Source organism: Triturus cristatus, chromosome 8 (genome assembly GCF_964204655.1).
Source record: "Triturus cristatus chromosome 8, aTriCri1.1, whole genome shotgun sequence".
NCBI lineage: Eukaryota > Metazoa > Chordata > Amphibia > Caudata > Salamandridae > Triturus > Triturus cristatus.
The window spans coordinates 1,008,748,157-1,008,767,982 of NC_140591.1; the positions used below are offsets into that span (position 1 = coordinate 1,008,748,157).

A 19,826-nucleotide genomic window follows, 5' to 3' on the forward strand; every position below is an offset into this window, starting at 1 on the left:
AGAATCTCCCAATCTACCTTACCCACTGTTTGGAATCCCTATTCAAGGCGCACTCCATGACTGCACCCTCAAGTAGGGTGGGTTCCAGAAAAGACCATGGAGTCCTACCTGTCTCCTCCCAAAGGATACCCTGAAGGGAGTGCAAGCTAAATGTGTACTTCCTCTCACATGAGGCACATTTAGCATGTCTCCCAGGTGCTTTATACAGTGCAATTGTTTCAGTAATATGGCGATGTACATAGAGATTTTCACATTTGTATTGGCTAACTCCCTCATGTACATGATGGAACACCGTATCTTTTGCATCAGGTAATTTACTTGTGTGTGGGAAGAGCCATATGGAATTTGGATTGAAGGTAGTTTAAGACGCATGGGTCCTTTCACTTTATGGACAGTTCAAGTGGCGGGAAGTGACTGAGTGGTTGCATCACATGAAGCAATGGATATCTTTTTAATCCTTGAATTAATTTACACCACATTCATTAGTCGTGTGCTACTTAGATAAGTTGGAAAGCACTGTTCATATTTGTTGCACACTCGCAGGGCCGGACTGCCCATAGCGCGCATTGGATGTTTCCCTGGGAGGCTGGAAGGGTGAGGGCTGGTTTTGCTGTGGTGGGGGCTTATTTTGTTACTGGGGGCTGGTTTTACAGTGGTGCTGCAATATCGGCCCCCAGTAACAAAAGCAAAAGACACACAATTGATGGACGGAATGCAGAACAAATCAAAACATTCACCCCCAGTCAAGAGATCTGGGTTAAATCCATCATTCTTTTGCTCACCATGCCACCCCAGTTTAGACCTGGCCATATGCAAATCAGTGTTGACCCTGTGCCTCATGGGAGCAGTCCAGCCCAAACTGCCAAGCCAGGTCCTCCCTGGACAGGAAACAAGCATCCTAGGACCGGTTTCGGGTTTCACCCCTCTTTAGCCAGTTTAGCTTGACTCCATTGGCACAGTGAGCCCAGGATCCACGTCTGGGCATACCCGGTGCACTTAGGGCGAGAAAGCAAAAGACAGACAATTGATGGACGGAATGCAGAACACATCAAAACATTCACCCCCAGTCATGAGATCTGGGTTAAATCCATCATTATTCTGCTCACCATGCCACCCCAGTTTAGACCTGGCCATATGCAAATCAGTCTTGACCTGTGCCTCATGGGAACAGTCCAGCCCGAACTGCCAAGCCAGATCCTCCCTTGACCGGAAACAAACATCCTAGGACCGGTTTCGGGTTTTCACCCCTCTTCAGCCAGGATAGCTTGACTGGCCTGGCAGTTCGGTCTGGACTGTTCCCACGGACACAGGGTCAAGACTGATTTGCATATGGCTGGGTCCTAACAGGGGTGGCGTAGTGGGCAAAAGAACGATGGATTTATCCCAGATCTTTTGACGGGGGAGAATGTTTGCATTGTCAGCATTCCGTCTATCATTTGTTTGCTGTAACCCAGTAACAAAAGCAGCAGTGCTTCCAACTTGCATGCCCCCACCCCTTTGCCCCGGGTGCTGGTCTGACGAAATGACCAGGGCTGCTTTGGGTGCCCAGTTACTCCCCGGATTCTCGCATACTAGTAGGAAAACGTTGCTATTGTTGACAGGCGTAGATCTATCACTGGTGCTGCCAGTAGTCCCAGGGCCCCATAGGATCTAATTGGCTCATTGCACCCCAGTTCTTCCTCTCTTTTACTCCTGATGCTCGGTTGTTGCATTAGGCGCCAGTAAACCCTCCTTCGCCACTGATTGTTGATGCGAGCCATTTACAATTCTCTATGTTTTATTAGACCATCACCTTACTTGATTTCCACAATACTTCACAACGAGAAATAACCAGCAGAAATGCAACCCTGGAATCTTTACAATAAATGAAGCCCAATAAATTTTTGGTTGAATGCAAATAATAAAAACTTGTGCCTAATATAACATACTATTGACTTTTTTCCATTTATTTTTTCCATTGTCAGTATATTTTCCAAGTTATGCTGTTTTATTTTGTATGTGGAATCGTTAGAGTAAGCTGTCACACTTGTTATGTTTCATATTAAGAAATGAATTGTAATTAGTGTGCACGTGATGAACATTACTAGTTATTATAACCTTCTCCTACATATCTTTGAGCCCTCTTCTGCCCCATCATGCCATTAATTGTTTATCTTACTCTGTAGTTTTATTGACCCATATCTTTCTTGCTACCTTTAATTTCTTCCGTTTCCTCCCTTCTCCCATGCTTTATTTATCTCAATTTCTTCTTTCTCCAATCCTTCTCCTTTCCTTTTGCTCCTTTGAATTCATACAACTCGTGGATTACTCTCGTATTTCTCTATTCGTTTTATTTTTTCTTTCCTCCCCTCTTTTCTTTTCCCTTCTTCCTTTCCTTCCTACCGTTCCCCTCCACATTAAACTTGCTTTTTACTTCTGAAAACAATGTTGATCCTCTTTACTACTTAAGGATGCATTTTAATATCAGTGCCCTTTGATATTTTAGAGGGTAACGGGTAATTGTAATGAAAAATCTTCATGTTACAATCTCTAATTATTTGAAGCACACTAAGCAAAGCTATTCAGGATGCACGGGCCCTTTTGCAAAAAAAAAGCCAGGAAGAGCACGGCATGGAAGGAGCTGTCACGTCTTATTTCAAAGCATACTCTGAAGAACATTCATCCGTGAAGTTCTTTCATTAGGACAGGCCTTTGATCACATTTCAACCTCCATTGAATTTCTTTCCTTGAATGTGACATTGAAGTGTAAGAGAATCTTTTTTTTCTTTCTTTTTGCATTATCAGATCAGGAACAGACCATGCACCGTCTCAGTGCCTCAATCCTACGCCACTCCATCAATACAGAGTCTGTTTTCTGCCTGCCACTCAAGCAGACACAAGGTACGTCCTAGTTTGTTTCATTACTCTGGGGAGGGCAGTAAAGGAAGCTTCTTTTAAGGTAACATCAACCCTCAGCATACTCTTTCAGAGATCTTGGCAAGGACTTATTCCATCCCTGCGTTTAATTGCTTAGGAAAGGCAGATTGCCGCTTCGTACCTTTAAAATTTGCCAAATCAGAAGTGGAAAATGACACACTATTTGGCACCATCCATGGTCCAATCACTTGCCCAAACAGTTAATGGTAGTATAGTTGTGCAGATTTGTGGAATTGGGGACAGAGTAAGAGATCACAGGATAACTGGTGTAAAAGGTGGGGGAAGACAAGAGTCTGCTAGAGTGTAAGTGAGGAGGTAGAAGAGAAAGGGTGATGGCCAAGCTGACGGAGACCATGGCGTTGAACTGACGAGAAAGCGGATTAGGAAACAGTAAATAGAGAGAAAAAGTATGAGGGAGGTGAGTGAAGGGGTATGAGGACAGTGTGGCAGGCAAACCAAAGGGATCTATCATGGTCATGGGTATAGCCAAAGAACAGAATTGGATAGAGAAGTGATGGAGGAAGAAAAACGATAATGGAACCTGCAAACAAACATGAGATGAGACTAAGGATTTAAAGAGGTCTACCACAGGCATGACCAGATTCTAGCTGGGTCCTGTTGTTTTGGGAACAAAAATATGAAAGCTGTTCTGAATTCCAAAAGGTACAAAATCTATCTTGTTAAAAATAGAATTAAGAAATTCTTTATATACTTTAAAAGCGACATGGCCAGAACGATTGTAAAAATGTATGCACAGTATAGTGTGAGGCTTTTTGGCCACTGGTGGTGTGTCTGGGAGCAACTGTATAATAGTATCACTCAAGATTTCACCCATATAATAATCTGAAGAATTCAACTTGTATTTAGTTTGAAATTCTGAGAAGGATATAAACACATTACTTTTACAATTATCATGTATGAAAACAAAATCCAACATCATTCCATGTTTTCCAAAACTGTGTATTGTTTTAAGTTTCAAAGAAGGACTGTGCCAGAGAGATATAGATTTGGAACATTTGACACTGAAGTGAAACAGGAAGTCAAAGCGTAAGAGTGCTGCTTTAGAACGTTTTAGAATTGGCGATGTATTAATTATAGATATCAAAACTTGTAACAGGAGAGGCTAAACCCATTTTTTCCAATTAAGGTCCATGTTGAACTTGAAACAAGATCTTTTGGTTTCTCAACCAAAAAGACTCATGTCTAATTAAAAAAACAGAGTGATATATATGGAACTCAGTAAGGCCTATACCACCTATAGCTTTTATAATTTTAACCATGTTCTAACGTATTCTTATGGGTCTATTATTGTATTTAGATTTAGAGAATACAGAATGTAAATTGCTGTAAAATGCATTGGGAAAATGTAAAGATAGCAAGGATATGAAATGTGTAGGGTCCTGACCATTTGAATTTCTTCAATCTTTCCCCCCCCCCCCCCCATCTTAAATATAGAGAAGGGCATTTATTATTTTTTCTTTTATCTTTAGAAGCATCTTTTAACAGTTTATATCAATAGTACTCTGGATGGATTTAGAAAATGTGATACCTAAGTATGTAAAAGTATTAAGACACCTGGCAATACCAATGTTGTGCAACATGCCAGGAATACAATACACACATAAGGGAAAACGTTGTTTAGTTTACATGACTGATATAACCAGAAGCTTGGTGATAACTATCAATAATTTTAAAGATAAATGATACAGATGTAGAATAGTCGTTAGCGTATATTAGTTTATCACCAGCATATGCTAAAGTGTTCAATATCACTTTCTGATGCATATGCTCTTACTGTCTTCAGATTAGCCAATAGCACAAAATAATGGCTAATAAAAAAGAAGCGGCAATCTTGCCTTGTGCCAGTGAACAGATTCAATGATTTTAAGTTGAATCCTTTCACCCTAAATGTAGCTGTTGTTTTAACATATACAGCTTTGACCCTGCTAGTGTAATTCGGAACACAATTAGGTTTAAGACATCTTTTATTATTATTGTAAGCAACAAGGTACAACAATCAGCCCACCTGCATCCAGTGGCCCGTGGGGAGGCATTTAGTAAACTCATAACATGAGACGGTAAGGTGAGTAAATACGGAAGGAAGAACAGTCATGATAGGAAACAAGGAAGGGTGTGAGTGTGTGGTGTGTGTTCTGACGACCTAAGTGAAGGACGATATACCAGTCATATGATAGAAGTAGCGGGGTGAACATGAGCTAGGCTGAAATCGAACTTCATTTACCAGTCTAATTGGGCTTACAGTCAGGGTGGACTTGTAGGTAAATAGGGCAGGTCAGTTCCCGAAGTTCGTCCGATAGATATCGGATGCATGGCCCTCATGTCTTGTCAAAAAAGGGTAACATGTGCATCATCACTGCTTTTAATTTCTACACTCCTAGCAGTTACCATAATTTGTGGAGTCAGTCTGAGTGTGTTGGGATTGCTTCGGAGCCCCAACGGGAAAGCAAGAGCTGTTTAGCAGCTCCCAGCACCAGAGTAATGGCGTGCCCTTTCGGACATTTTAGGAGCTATGTCAAGGGGTTCGGGAGTCCTAGCAGAATGTAGCTGGGAAACCTAGGTATGTCTGTGTCGTACATTCCGTCCTCCACCACTTGCTACCAGAAGGAACTTATCTTGAAGCATTTCCAGAGGATATGAGTGAGGGTTCCTGTTTGTCCACAGCGCGGCAAACATGCATTGTCCCCGTCTGTTTTCCACTGGGCAACCCTGGCTGGAGTAAAGTACCAATAATGTGATATTTTAAGGAACATTGCTTAGCTAGAGGTACTGCGGACTGAAGCTCAAGTACAGTGGAAAATATTGTGCCATTCTTTATCAGTAAAGGCGTATTTGCATTCCACCTCCCACCGTCGTTACGTGGTTGTTTATGATGATGTCTGCGGTGTGGTGAGAAAGGCTTAGATATCGAAAAGGAGACTTTTATCGGAGGAGAGGGTGAGGAGCCATTTCTTGAATGGGGCAAGTGGTCTACTCGCATGAGGACAAAGCAGAGGCTGTGGGAGCAAGTGGCGGATAGCCATGTACTGCCAAAGTGTCATGGATGGGAGTCCGTAGACTGAATGCACCTGAGAAAAGTCCATAAGGCTATCAGCGTCGAATAGGTCACCTATCCATTTGCAGTTAGCCTCCTGCCATGTGTATACGTTGAGCCATGGAGCGTGGGGGGGGTCTGCATTCCCTATTATCAGTTCCTGAGGTAAAATGGGGGTGGACAATCCCCGTTGGAGTTGCGCCCTGTCCTAAACTCCCATGGTAGCTCAGAGCACCAGTGAGATATAGACTCCCGCCGGCCGAGGTGGTTTCTGTAGCCACAGGACCTCCCAGATATGGATGCCTGCCACTGCTTGATCAATAAAACACCAGTGTTTTTCAGTGCTAGCCGGACCACTCCACCATATAATGCAGTTGTGCTACTTGATAATAGCATGAAAGGTTGGGACTCTCAAGCCCATTGGGGTAGGTATGCCTGTGTCTTTGCCATCTGCGCCTTCCTACCATCCCAGGGTAATTCCAAAATAAGACTCCGCAATTTGTCTAGCATCCGTGGGGGGGGGGAGGAGGGGGTTGGAGTAGCAGAGTCTGCATAACATATAGAATTTTCAGCAAGAGTGTTATCTTGATGGCTGCCAAACGACCCTGCCAAGAGAAACCATATCCTTGCCATTTAGATAGATCTGAGTGGGCGGTTGTCAGGAGCGCCACATAATTATGCTCTACAGTTTGGCCGGGTGTGGGATATATCCTCAAACCCAGGTAGCCCTCCCCCTGTGGGACCCAGGTGAATGGGAATCTAAACTCAAGCTGAGCTTGGTAAGACTTTGGAATGGTGAGGTTCAAAATAGAGAATTTTTGGAGGTTAGCTTTGACACTAGAAGCTGCTCCAAAGGCTGATAACAGGGAGTTGTCGGAGTTTGATAAAAATTAGTAACACATCATTGGCGTAGAGTACAGTTTTGTGTTCCCTGCCTCCATAGCTGCTCCTGTAATGAGTGTGTAACTAAAGTATCCGGCAAAGGGCTCCAATATATAATGGAAATAGTAAAGGCGATGGGAGCAGCCCTGATGAGTGCCTCTAGAGATAGGAAATGGCTGAGTCAAGATTCCATTAATCCTCAACATTGACTTAGGGGAAGTGTAGCTACACTGGATCCACCGACAGAGCCTTGGACCAAGGCCAAACCGCGTCAACTGCAAGCACAGATATGGGTAATGTACCGGATCAAATGCCTTCTTCGAATATAAAGAAAGGAGAAGGGCCGGTGTGTGGGAGCGCGGCGTCTTGTCCAGAAGGCAACAGTCATGGTTGGTGTTGTTGCTGCAGCCCCTTTTGGGTATAAACCCAGTCTGAACAAGGTCTACTGGGCCTTGCATGTAGGGAGCCAGTCTGTTAGCCAAAATGCCTGTAAAAATCTTAACATCCGTGTGTAGTAATGAAATGGGGCTGGAGGAGGAGAAGTGTTTAGGGTCTTTACTGGGTTTGGGAATGACTGTGATCGTGACAAGTTGCTTTGTGTCTGTCAGTGAATCAGTGATACTAAGAGTATAGTATAGCCTCGCAAATATGGGTACCAGCAATGTGCCAAATGCTTTATAAAAGTCTGCGCTATATCCATCATGTCCATGGGCCCTACCAGTTTGTAGATGTTGTATATCCATAAGGACTTCATTGGGAGTAATGTCTATATTTAGAGTGCCAATATCTGTCTGAAGGATTCAGGCTAGAGAAACCCGTGCCAGATAGGCGTCAATGCTGACACCATCAAGATCCTCAGCCGAATAGAGAGTGGCAGAAAACATTAAAACTCCTGGATAATCAACTCCTACTGGTGTTTTAAGGTGCCATCAGAGCTCACTGGTTCATCTACCCTCGATTCCCAGCTTGGGAGTGGAGGTGGTGTGCTAATAAGCGCCCCACTTTTTTCCCACCTACATAATATTCCTACTTTATATGTAACAGAGCGTATTCTACCCTGTCTATGTCTAGAGCCTTTAACTGCTTGCAGGACGCCGTAAGTTGATGCCGAGTCTCAAACAAACCAGTGCGTTTATATGAGTCCTCGAGGTCTGTGACCGTAGTTTCTAGCTGGGCTCTCAGATCACGCCTGTCCTTATTGAGGCATGTTGCTGTAGCTTGATAAATTGACCCTGTAATGCGTCTTTCAATGTTTCCCACATTAGTGTGATAGGTGTGGTTGGTGTGTCATTAGTAGCTAAAAATGAGTTTATTGTAGCTGTAATCTCAGTAAGCATTTGCTTGTATGTGAGGAGCTTAGCATTAAGATGACAATTACGGGGTGGTGGTGTGGAGCTGCATATTTGAAGGTGACAGGGGAGTGGTGTGAGAGGGCAACTACCCCAATATCCACTGCCGAAATGGCATGAGTGATCCATGAGGAGGTGAGAAAGGAGTCAACACGGGTGTACGTCTGGTGTGTCGCAGAAAAGAAAGTGTAATCCTTAGCGGTTGGGTGTGTTTCCCTACATACGTCCATCAACCCTACGTCTGCTGGACACTGTCCACAAGGAGGTATAAAAGCACTAGTCTTGTCCGTTCGTTGGATAGACCTATCCAGCTGAGAATCAACTACTAATTTGAAGTCGTCCCCAATAAGGATGTCTGGTCTGGGGTAGTGAGAACGCGATCTATTGTCACTTTAATTAAAGCTTCTCAGTGGTCGTTAGGGGCATAGAGATTCGCCAGTGTGAGCGTATGCCCTTTCAGGGCGATGCACAGTGATAAGAATCTGCAAGGCATCTCAGTATGCATTTGTGTCACCTTCCCAGGAAGGTGAGATGCTAGAAGGATTATCGCTTTCTTCACTTTATCCGAGGAAAAGTATAGACGGTCAAACCACTGAGAGCTAAAGCACTTCTAGCTGGCTTTGAGCAGGTGAGTTTCTTATACGAGACAGATGTCACATTTAGCATCCCTGATACACGAAAGAAGCGCTAGCCACATCACTGGAGCGTTAAGACCCCTACAATTGAGGCTGAGTATGTTAACCATCGGAATGGGGGTATGTGGAGTCCAGCGAAAGTCAAGCAGACCCGGAGATACACATACTTCCTCTGCAGGCATTACTGGTAAGTGGTGTCTTAGATATGAATAAGCAGTCATAGGTCATCAGAGGGAGAAAGAGCGGGGTGAAACAAAGAACATGTCAACAAGTGAGTTTCACACCTGGGAACATGAAGAACCAAAATGTGAGAGTTCATGTCTTCGGCAGAAAGTCTCTCCATTGTCCAACTCGATGTGGCAAGGGAGACCCACTGCCAAGAAACATCAGCAGTAGGGAGAGGAACCGCTCCCTAGGCCCAGAGATTACAAACAAGAAGAAATCAGGGTCCCCTCAGAGGGGAGGGCTGACTTTTACCGGCTGGTCAGCATTGGAACAGCCTCTGGCCTATTAGGCCATGAGACTTCTCTATCCGCATCAGCAGCACTTTTGTGACAATATAATTGGCGCTGTAGCGCAGCTCTTTCTCTGCGACTCTCAGTTTTGGAGGGATTCTAAAGCGTTTTCTTCCTCTGTAGGCGCAAATCTGCAGGAGGGGAGGCTGAGCCTTGTGAAGGTGATTGGGCAGGAGGGTTTCCCAGGAGTGCCAGAATATCCAGCAGTGACCGGGCTTCGTTTAGAGTTTGAAAACTCTGTATCTCATTCCATACAAATTGGAGTCGGAAGGGGTACCCCCACTTGTACCTGATTCTTTTCTCGCATGGGAAGTTTGTCAGCGGCCGAAGGGCTTTATGACTTTGCAATGTCATTGGTGAAGAGAGGTCCTGATAAAGCCTTATTTTGATGCCCACAAAGTCAATAGTAGTTTTGTCTCGCACTCCAGAAATTATGGCCTCTTTTTGTCTACAGTAGTTTAAGCATGTGAGAATGTCCTGGGCTTGTCCTGGGGAACAGGCCGATCTATGGATGCGATTGAGGGCGATTTCTTGACGAGTAACATAGTCCTCCATTTTCCCCAGCATTGCCAGCAAGGGAATTTCTTTTATGTAGATATTTGAATGCTGAGATCTCTTTTCAAGATCCTCTAGGTGGTAGTGAAGCTTCATCTTCTTGTCTCATAGCTCAAGGAATTCCTAGCGGTGACCATCCAATTCTTCTTCACAAGAGTTGTAGGTTTGCTCCAAAGAATCCACTCACTGACCCATGTCACTTAGATCCCGTCTGAGGTCCTTCAATTCCATCGATATGTCCTGCTTCAGGGCCGCAAAATCCTCCCTGAGAATCTCAAAGAGTTGTTCCATAAATGCCCTCGTTACTGGAGCATCTTAGTCAGGGGGCCCCCCTTCGCTGTCTCATCGGTGAGAGGCGGGGTAGAGATGCTTCTCTATTCAGGTGAGGTCTTAGTAAACAGGTCCTTAAGGGTGGAGTCCTTTGATGTGTGTGTTGGGAGGTCATGATAGTGGGAGGAACAGGTTCCTATCCCATCCAGAGTTTGGAACACGTAGACTTAAAAAGCGTTTGCTAGTATCAGAGTGTTGGACAGAACCCGGGGCCCACCAGAAGCTCACAAGGTAGGAGTGGTGCTGTTAATGGCGAGCTGGGATCAGCACTTCAGGCATAGAAGGGAGCCCTGCCGAGTGTTCCACCGTCATTGGCACCGGTTGTTCTTCTGCTGGGCCCCTTCCTCCAGCCCCCTACACAAGTCGGCTGTCACAGAAGACCAGTATTGTTGACTACCACACACTGCCAGTGTCTGTTGATGGCATGAGCGTACCACCTGTGTGTTGTTGAGTGGAACCCTATTGAGTGCTAGTATTGATTTTACTCTGCAGATCATAATTCGTTATGGAGGATAGATTACTTTCTTATGCCCCAAACCTTGGTGTGTTTCGATATATATGGGTGGGCCTTTTGGCCCATATGATATTGGGACACTCTGCATTTGTGCTGATATTAGAGGATAGAAACAGCTAACATTTGTGGTGATGAAGCCTTCATTGAGACACAACTGACAACTGCTTCAGTGAAAATATAAGGTCAGTCCAGGAGACCACGACCCTGTGGAAGGCATAAAATACTGTAGTTAGGGGCAACCATAGCTAGTACTAAGGGAAAAATGTGAATGAGATCAGAAGCTGAGAACAATGGAGAAAAGGTTGCAAGACGTAAGGGTTTGTGTGGACGGAGACGGCGAGGACGAGGAGGATAGAGAGAGACCATGACAAGGAGGAGGCAGCCCGGAGACGACACAGCAGCTAAGTGCCTATTTAACAGTAATTTAATTTAGTAATTAAATCCGCCACGGCGTCGGAGTTTTGTCTGAACTCCACGTTTCTCAACGTTGTGCGGAGTAGGGGAAACTCCGCGGTGTTATCCGCCCGGGATTACTTTGAATTGGTGTTCAGGATGGGGGCAGGACTGAAAACTCGAGTTGAAGTTGACGGCAATGCGAGTCTCTCATAGTGCATATCGGTGTGTCATGAAGGTGTTCATAGTGCATACTCATCCGATCATTTGTCTCCCTATGGAGCGCTTAGAGAAATGGGCTCATGTGCAAATTGTAATTAGCATTTATGTGTTTGTTAGTGTGTGAAGGAGGTATTAACAGATGCTGAAATATTAACAGTGTCAATGGAAAAGAAAATGCAGTGTTTACAGTTAAGGAAAGTGATAGTGTGTGTGTGAGAGAGAGAGATAGAGAGTGGGGATGGTGAAGAGTTGGTGATACAAAGACGTACATGCAGAATGACAGACTGAGAAGAGTGATTAAGATTTGGGAAACGACTGTGAGGTATGCAGATGGAAACTTTCAAAAAGATGTGGGTTGATAAAGGTTATACGTGTCTAACAAAGTGAGAGGTTGCAGCACAAAGTAGTGGGAATTGGAGTGACTGAGACACTCCGAAGACCACTGCCCCATCCACAGTCCTTAGTAATGTTTAATTCACACTCGCATGTTTTCGAAATTGAAAACGATTAATTCTAACTATTCACAGCAATTTCTTTGTTGTTATCCATCTATCTAATACTGCTATCAATTATTGGCTATGCCATAAGATATGACTTTATGTTTGTTTGTGTGTAATAAGTCTGGATGCTAATTTAGAAAACTCACTGAGAGGCACTCAAATACGGGTCAGGTGGCGTTCTTTGGGAAGTGCAGGATCCTAGTTCACTTGTTTTACTCCTCACTGTTAATCAAATAGGTCAGACCTACTGAAAAAGATTCCTAGTTTGCTTTTTTGACAAGCCCATTTTAGAGACTTCCTACCTGCTTTTTTTATCCCACTTAAATCTCTGAGTCCAGCGATTTCAAACTAATATATAGATATTGCAGCTAACACAGTGACAAAACCTCGATCTTAGTGGGATTTAAACACAGCCAGTTTAATTGTGTGCATGTACCTGACTCATTGAAGCCTTGAACTCATTTTCAGTGTATTTGTCTGTGTTGTGAGTTTCTCACCTTTGCAGTATTAGCCAGGAAGCACTAAAGTAAAAACTGGTACTGGGATGTATAACTTCGATGCCTGCGACTGAACAGTACTACTGCACTTCTGAAATATAAGTATGATTAGTGTATCAAAGGATGCTACTTTGTCTCAGGTAGTTTACTGTTCAGCTCCTCTGCTGCTCACATCACCGTTCCAAAGAACAATGGTGAATTTCCCTGAAAAATAAACCAAGAAGGCAATGACTGTTAGTATTCTCAAATCAAAATGCAAATTAAGTGTCTAGCACTCACACACGCTTCTGCAAACAAACCTTGGCAAAGCCACGAAGTCTCGCCCTTGTGACTTATTGGCTTTACCAATATGTTTTAGCCACACTTGGATGCTGTGAAGTGAGGCTAAATATTTTTTTTAAAACGCCTTTCATGCGGCCACCTGCATCATTTGTAAGCACTTTCTTTTTCTTTAGGTTGCAGCCTACCAGACAGTGCATTCTGCCCGTTGCTTGCCATTGGCTTTGTGGTTTGTAACTCACATTTTCTGGCTTTCCATTTGCTGGCGTTATTTGCTTTGGGCTGTACAGCTCAATTTTGCACCTGCCCGTATCAAAGCTGTGTTTACAGTATTCTTCCACAAACTCGCTGTCTGAAATAAACAGGCCTGAAATTCCTGTTCTTATCTCGTAATATTTGCTAGTCATTCAAAGACCGAGGTCATACGTCAAGCTGAGTCTTCGAGGGAGCATGTTGTTTATTTTGCTTGCAGGCGACTTCAAAGTGAGAGCATTTACAGGAAAGAGGAATGCAACGTGCTTTCTCCATGGAGCCTGCTTGTGCACTGTGTTTTTTATTTTATTTTAGACACCGCCATCTCAAAAGGTATCTCATTTTTCAGCTGCACAAAACATTTGCCTTTCATTCGTGGGGCATGAAGTTCACTATTGGCATTGTCAGGTTGGGTGGAAGCATAAACATTTCTCAAATCGTTTGAAAACAATTACTAACGAAAAATAAATGTGCGCTGATTTAAGTCTGATGTACTAGTTACTTGCTTTCTTTCACTTCGATTAACTTGTAAATAAATGCTTGTCCGTTTTCAACTGGGGCTGCATGGAAATTTGAGTAAGAGACTGCACTGATTAATGGCCTAATTACGAGTACAGCAGTCTTCAGGGCCGCTATACTCGTGGTGGTGGCCTGACCACCACAACCCTGGCGGTCCAACTGCCATATTAGAATTCGGGTGGTGGGACTCCCACAAGACCGCCACAGGGATCAAGGATTCCACTGGGGCTGCGGTTTGACAGCGGCATCGCCCACCCGCCCTGGATTCAAGTCAGAATCCAGCAGGTGGGTGCACCATGGGCCTGGCGGTCCTTCTGGCAGCGCAGCGGTGGCGGTGCTGCAGTAGGACCGCCAAACTATTAATAAGGACTTTAGTCTGATATACTAGTACTATTAAGATGAAACAGCTCTGCATGTGTATGAAAAACATTTCTGGAATTTTTGCAGAGACTTTTTCATATTTAACACATTCTTTGTAAAATTCCTCTTCTTTGGTGAGTCCATTTAATTTGTGAAATTGCCTTTTTAGGATCAAAGTACAAAACCACATTTCACTGTCAACTTTAGCCTATCATATGGTGATCTTGGGCAATGTACACATTATGGCCCAATCATTGTCGAGCACAGGATAAGATATGTTCACAGGACAGAGAGAGTCACATTGTAACACAATTTAACAATGCTTATTTTTTACTTTGATGTTTAAAGCATATGCTTTATTTATGACATCTGTGCCAACTCGTTTTGGAGAGTTGGAGAAGCTTAAAGCCACTTCTTATGAATGCTTTTGTGTTTATGTTTATCCACACAATAATTATGTATTCGGTCTGCAACTCTGCCTTTTTCAAAACACATATATTACTGGATATAAAATATTTCCTCATTTGTCCTTGCAGGCACTAGGGTCATCATTTGAATGGTGCAGCAGGTGCTGTGGCACAGGGAACAAAAGGTTTAGGGAACCCACTGAGCACTGAATATAGCTATATTCTAGTACTAAACAAGCAGCCACAAGTGTAGTTACCTTGCAGGCACTAGGGTTATGATTTGAATGGTGTAACAGGTGCAGTGGTACAAGGGCCAAAAGGTTTAGGAAACCCCCTGAACACCAACTATTGCTATATTTTACTACTAAACAAGCAGTCAAGTGCAATTACCTTGCAGGCACTGGGGTCATGATTTGAATGGTGCTGCAGGTGCAGTGGCAGAGAGGCCAAAAGGTCTGGGAAACCCACTGAACACCGATTATTGCTAGCTATATTTTAGTACTAAACAAGCAGTTACAAGTACAGTTAGCGTGCAGGCACTAGGGTCATAGTTTGAATTGTGCAGCAGGTGCAATGGCACAGGAACAAAAAGCGCTAGGAAACTCACTGAACACCATTTACTGCTGTATTTCACTACTACCCCCAACTCAGATCCACCGACTGTCTGCTGTCCCAGTGCTCCCTGTGGCGCAGTGCGAGCGCCACCTCCCCCACTGCCGCTCTTCCTGACCCGTCCTCTATTCTCTCACGGGTTTCCACTCTCACATACTTCCTCTTATCCTCACCTAGGACACTGATACACCTTAAAAGGGTACAGATCACCTTTTTTCACACTACGGACAGCTTTTATAAAACGCACTTAAAAGTTCAATCAAATATTATAGCGCTTTATAAGAGCACCAGTTATATTGCACAAAGACTCTATTTTATGGCACTGGGGAGATTACATCATTTGGCCAGGATCACAGGATGTTGAGCCCACACCAAGCCTAGAACCCAGTTCCCCAAGTTGGCAACTCTTTCCGTTATTTCAAATCTATATTATAGTCATCTGCCACATGTACAAAAACATTGACAAAGAGAATATATTTTGCATTATCGAAACCTATTGGCTTTGCCAATGCTTGTTCTTTGTTATTACATACAATCCGATCTTGAAATACATACCCTCAGGATGTGCGTTGTACAAAAACTTCTCCAACATTTAATTTTCTAAAAATGTTTTGCACATAACTGACTTTCCTCTTAGTTTACTATTAGCATTGTCATGGTGGGTGGAAGCACGAACGTTTCAAAATTCATGTTTAAAGACTTCCTTAACAAAATACTTGCACTGATTTAGTCTGATGTACTACTTTTACTACTAAGGTGAGACAGTTCTGCATGTGAATAAAATACATTTTTGGAATTTTGGAAGAGCCTTTTTCCAATTTTACATATTTGTTGCAGAATGTCTTTAAAAAGAAAGGTGGCACAAAAATAACAATGCAGGAAACCTTATTTACATGCTTTATTTCACGTCGAGTAACTTGTAAATAAATGCTTGCCAATTTTGAACAGAGGGCCGCATGCAACGGTCAGGAGTGTGCTTGCGACCTCCAGACTATAGATCTACAGGGACGTTGTAGTATAGATTATACATCAGAGCTGGCTTTAGTGCAGGATAGCTGCAAGAATTTTTTTTTTAAAACACTATAATGCAGTCAATACTGGCAGTGTAATAAAGCCTTTTTTCTTTACTTTCAGCCATTTGTAACATGGCTGTAAAAGATTGGCAAAACCAAAAGATCTCCAAAGGCAAGACCTATTGGCTTTGCCAATACTTGTTTTAGCTTGCAAACAGAGTTGGATTTGTAACTGAAAGAAAATAAAACTTGCAATGTTGTTGTTTTTTCTTCTTAAAGTAGGCAGAGGAGTGGAAGCAACATGCGGGAATGTGGAAGCAATACGGGAGGTTGGGGGGTATGGCGGAAGCAACTGGGGATGCTAAAGCAACAAGGGAGTAGGGCTGGAGGTGCCACCAAATCAACATGGAGGGTGTGGGTGGGGGAAGCAGTGGGGAGAAGTGTGAGTGGGAGAGGGTGAGGAGAAGCACATGGGTGATAGAGCAGCACAGAGTGCAGGGGGAGAAATGCACACGAGAAAGACAGCTATAAAACAGACACACTCTCATGAAGTACTTGAATGGCAAGAGGTAAAAGCAGAGATGACAACCATTCACAGATACTCTAAAGAGGCGCATTGAACCATGGAAGAGACAAACATAAGATTGACAAGCTGGGACAAGAATAAGAAGCAGGAAAATGAGAGTGACAAGTAAAGACACGTAATGATAAGTAATGGGCGAGCTCTAAGCTCCTCTATGTACTTGGTAAGCCACAATAACCTCGCAACAGACAGCACATGCACTAGCCTGTAGGCCTGACTTAAAAATATGGTACAGGGAAGACTATCTTGGCACATTTCGTTTCTAGATATCCGCAGGTGTGAAGTAAACTAGGCCTCTATACTGAAAGCTGGGCTCCATTTTCAGTTATGTAAATGTGACAAGAACGCTATCATTTTTTTGTACCTTTTAATCAGTGTGCTTTAAATATGTTGTGCACATCTGTTCAATTCTCGATCAGTATCTCCTCCATTTTCGCTGCGCATTTCCTGGATTGTGTCAGTTTTCCTTCTTGTAGCGTGAAATGAGTTAATCTTACGGTGTATTTGTTAATGGACCCAGGAGAAAAAAATACAGTAGTGATAAACAGGGACACACAGAGTCTGGACTTGTGGGGAATAAACTAATGCCCTTCCACTGGGAGCTGAGCACAACATTTTTCGTAGGGAATAAGGTTTTTTCTGTTTACATCCAGCAGCGAAGCACAATGTCCTTCCAACACTACTCCGCTCTCCCTCCCTCTCCAGGAACACATTGAAATGACAAATGAGGTAAAAACTGGGACACAGCAAAAAATCACAGAATAAATATCCGCTTTATTTCTGTCACCAGTTCTTCTTGTCATTTATTGTACTTTAAAATGTGATTATTTTACTTCAGACTTCAGATCTTGGGTGGGTGCTGATACTGTTAAAATGACTTCACCTTTTTCTTGAGTTCTATGAAGTGATTATATTTGACTTGATTTCATCAACGTTTGCAATTTAAAAGTGCAATTACATGATGATAATCTACGTGGCAATGGGCTGAAGGGTACCCTTTTCAACGAAAATAAAGCTATGAGAGATGTACCCAAATATGTATTTGACTTATTAAAAAAATCCAATTACCCATGAATGGAAAGAGTCAGTTTTTTAGGTAATGCCTGCACAGCGCTTGGGTTGTGCTTCTGAAAACTATTGTATTCAATATAAATCTTAAAAGGGGCTTACATACCGCCCCTTGCTTTTCATTGTTTCCTGTGCTTGCGACTTACTTTTCCTCTGTTTCTATTGGCTGTAGCATGTTTCCTGTTGTTACTCGTGTCGTTCCTCGTGTCCTTCTCTTATCAGTATCCCTCCACCCACTACTGTTTCTATCCACTTTTGGGGAACTTTGAAAAATATTTTGCCTGAACAGCTCTTGCCTACATAATCTCCCTCTGGCTGCACGCATTTCAAGTTTGGTTGTCTGCTCCATTTTTTTTGTTTGTCCAACGCCTGCACGCCATCTGCACTTCTGCCCGAACGTGTTAAACTTAGAGGAGACCAGCAAAAATGCTATATGAAGCACTGATTTTGTCATTAAAAACAGCTCCTGTCCCCACACACATCTCTATCTCAGTGACCAGGCAAAGTAATGTTGTACTATATTACTTTAGTAACAACTGTTCTTTAAAACGCTTTTATTCTGCCTTATAAAGCTATAGAAACCTATTGAGCCATGTTCGCCTGATCGTAACATGGCCACCGCTGAACGTACACACTTACTGTCAGGGCAGTGCTGCAGTCTGTGCCCTGAAGGGCCTGCATGTGGCGCTGCCATGTGATCAGTGACCACTCTGGGCTGTGCGCGGAACAGGAGGGAGAGATGCTTCATGAGTTCGGATACATTTGCAATCCCTTCCTTCCCTCTGGATAGGGAATCAGAGTATTGGATGTTCTAGATTGTAAGAGCATTGCATCAGGTAGCCTAGCCCTCCATTCTCTAATAAAACATGTCTTCTGGCCAGGTATACCTATGATCTGTATAAAGTGACATGACACTAGTGACGCCAAACATACCTGCATTTTATTAGATATCTTTTACAAGTGTACTGCAGAATTACATTTATGTGACAAAGTAGACCATCCAAACTGGACTAGATAAAGGTGATGTATAGGTGAGACAGACATGTCTCTCAGGAAACCTGAAGGCTCAGCTCCTGTGTATGCCCATTGATGGGCAACAGGACCAGGAATCTGGAAGAGCCCTAGGACTAAACCGGCTTTCAGCCACAACAGGATGTTTAGGGAAGATAGCCACCAGTTTGGAAGATAGCAATGTCAACAGCATCAATTGCCTAAAACAACAGCCATTTTTAAACACCTAGGCAAAAGTGCCAGTTGAGACAGTCAGACGGAATCCCCTTCCTCCTCCCACTTCAGACTAACCAACCCAAATCCACTTTGAAACCTTTACTAACTTGGTACACATGACCCAAGTTGTGAGCAAGTGTCTGTCTTCAAAAGTGAAAGAGATAAGTGGGGACAAGAGGGTCCTCCAGGTTATGTCTCTGGGTTATTCTCTTCTTCTGTTCAAGAAACCACTGTCCATCCCTTATCCCTTTCCCCTAAACAGTCATCTTGGTGAATGAAATTGTGTTGGTTTTAGCCGCGGAAGCAATATAATTTGTCCTCATGGGAAGGAATGGGGTGTCAATCATGATGCTTCTTGACACTCAAGATGAATACTTATAATTTTGGAAGTGAGAATTTTGCACACATTTTTCTTTTTTAATAACGATTTTATTTAGCATTTGCAGTCAAAGAAATACAACACATTGTACAATGCGACTAGGAATAGTAAATCAAGCAAAACAAAAATGACAGGACAAATGGTACACTCCCCCCCTCCCCAGACGATAAAGAAATATCAGTGTGACACATCACCTCACAGCAATCATGCACCTGAAATTTATATTTCAACAGAACCCTCATCAAGTTTAGAACAGGACATAATGAAATGTCAGAGGTGTGCAGAACTTTAGATGTTGTCATGTAGAGCACCCCCCCCCAGCTCATTGGCGCTTAATATATGTGTGCAAGGGGCACCATATGGTGTCAAATTTGGCCAGCCGGTCTCGAGTGATAGCTCTAAGGTTTTCCACAGAGTATATGTAGAGCCCCCCAGCTCTCTATTGGCACTTAATATGGGTGGTGTAGGGACGCCATATGGTGTTGAATTTCTCCATCCGGTCTCGAAGGATAGCAGTCAATTTTTCCATGGTGTATATGGACCACAACTTCCCCCACCACATGTTTAAGGATGAAGGCAGTGGATGCTTCCACAGCTGTGCCAAGCAAAGTCTGCTGCTAGAACCAAGTGGGAAAGAAGGCGTCCTTGCGGAGTTGATGTGGGGAAAAGCTTGTCAGCCCCAGGGTTGCCCCAAAGAAACGAATGGCTCAAGTGGGAGATGAATATTGGTTATGGTCTTTATTACATTCTGGATCTCGACCCAGATT

The 19,826-nt window shown here is 43.4% G+C and overlaps 1 protein-coding gene across 1 annotated transcript in view; it reads left to right on the top strand.

Annotated features, from left to right (window-relative positions):
• CFAP47 (cilia and flagella associated protein 47) overlaps nucleotides 1–19,826 on the top strand; it is a 2,697,962-nt gene that overhangs the window by 2,069,425 nt on the left and 608,711 nt on the right. The window contains exon 57 of the mRNA XM_085622577.1: nucleotides 2,785–2,880. Within this exon, the coding sequence (XP_085478703.1) occupies nucleotides 2,785–2,880 (96 nt within the window). The remainder of the gene's footprint in view (nucleotides 1–2,784; nucleotides 2,881–19,826) is intronic.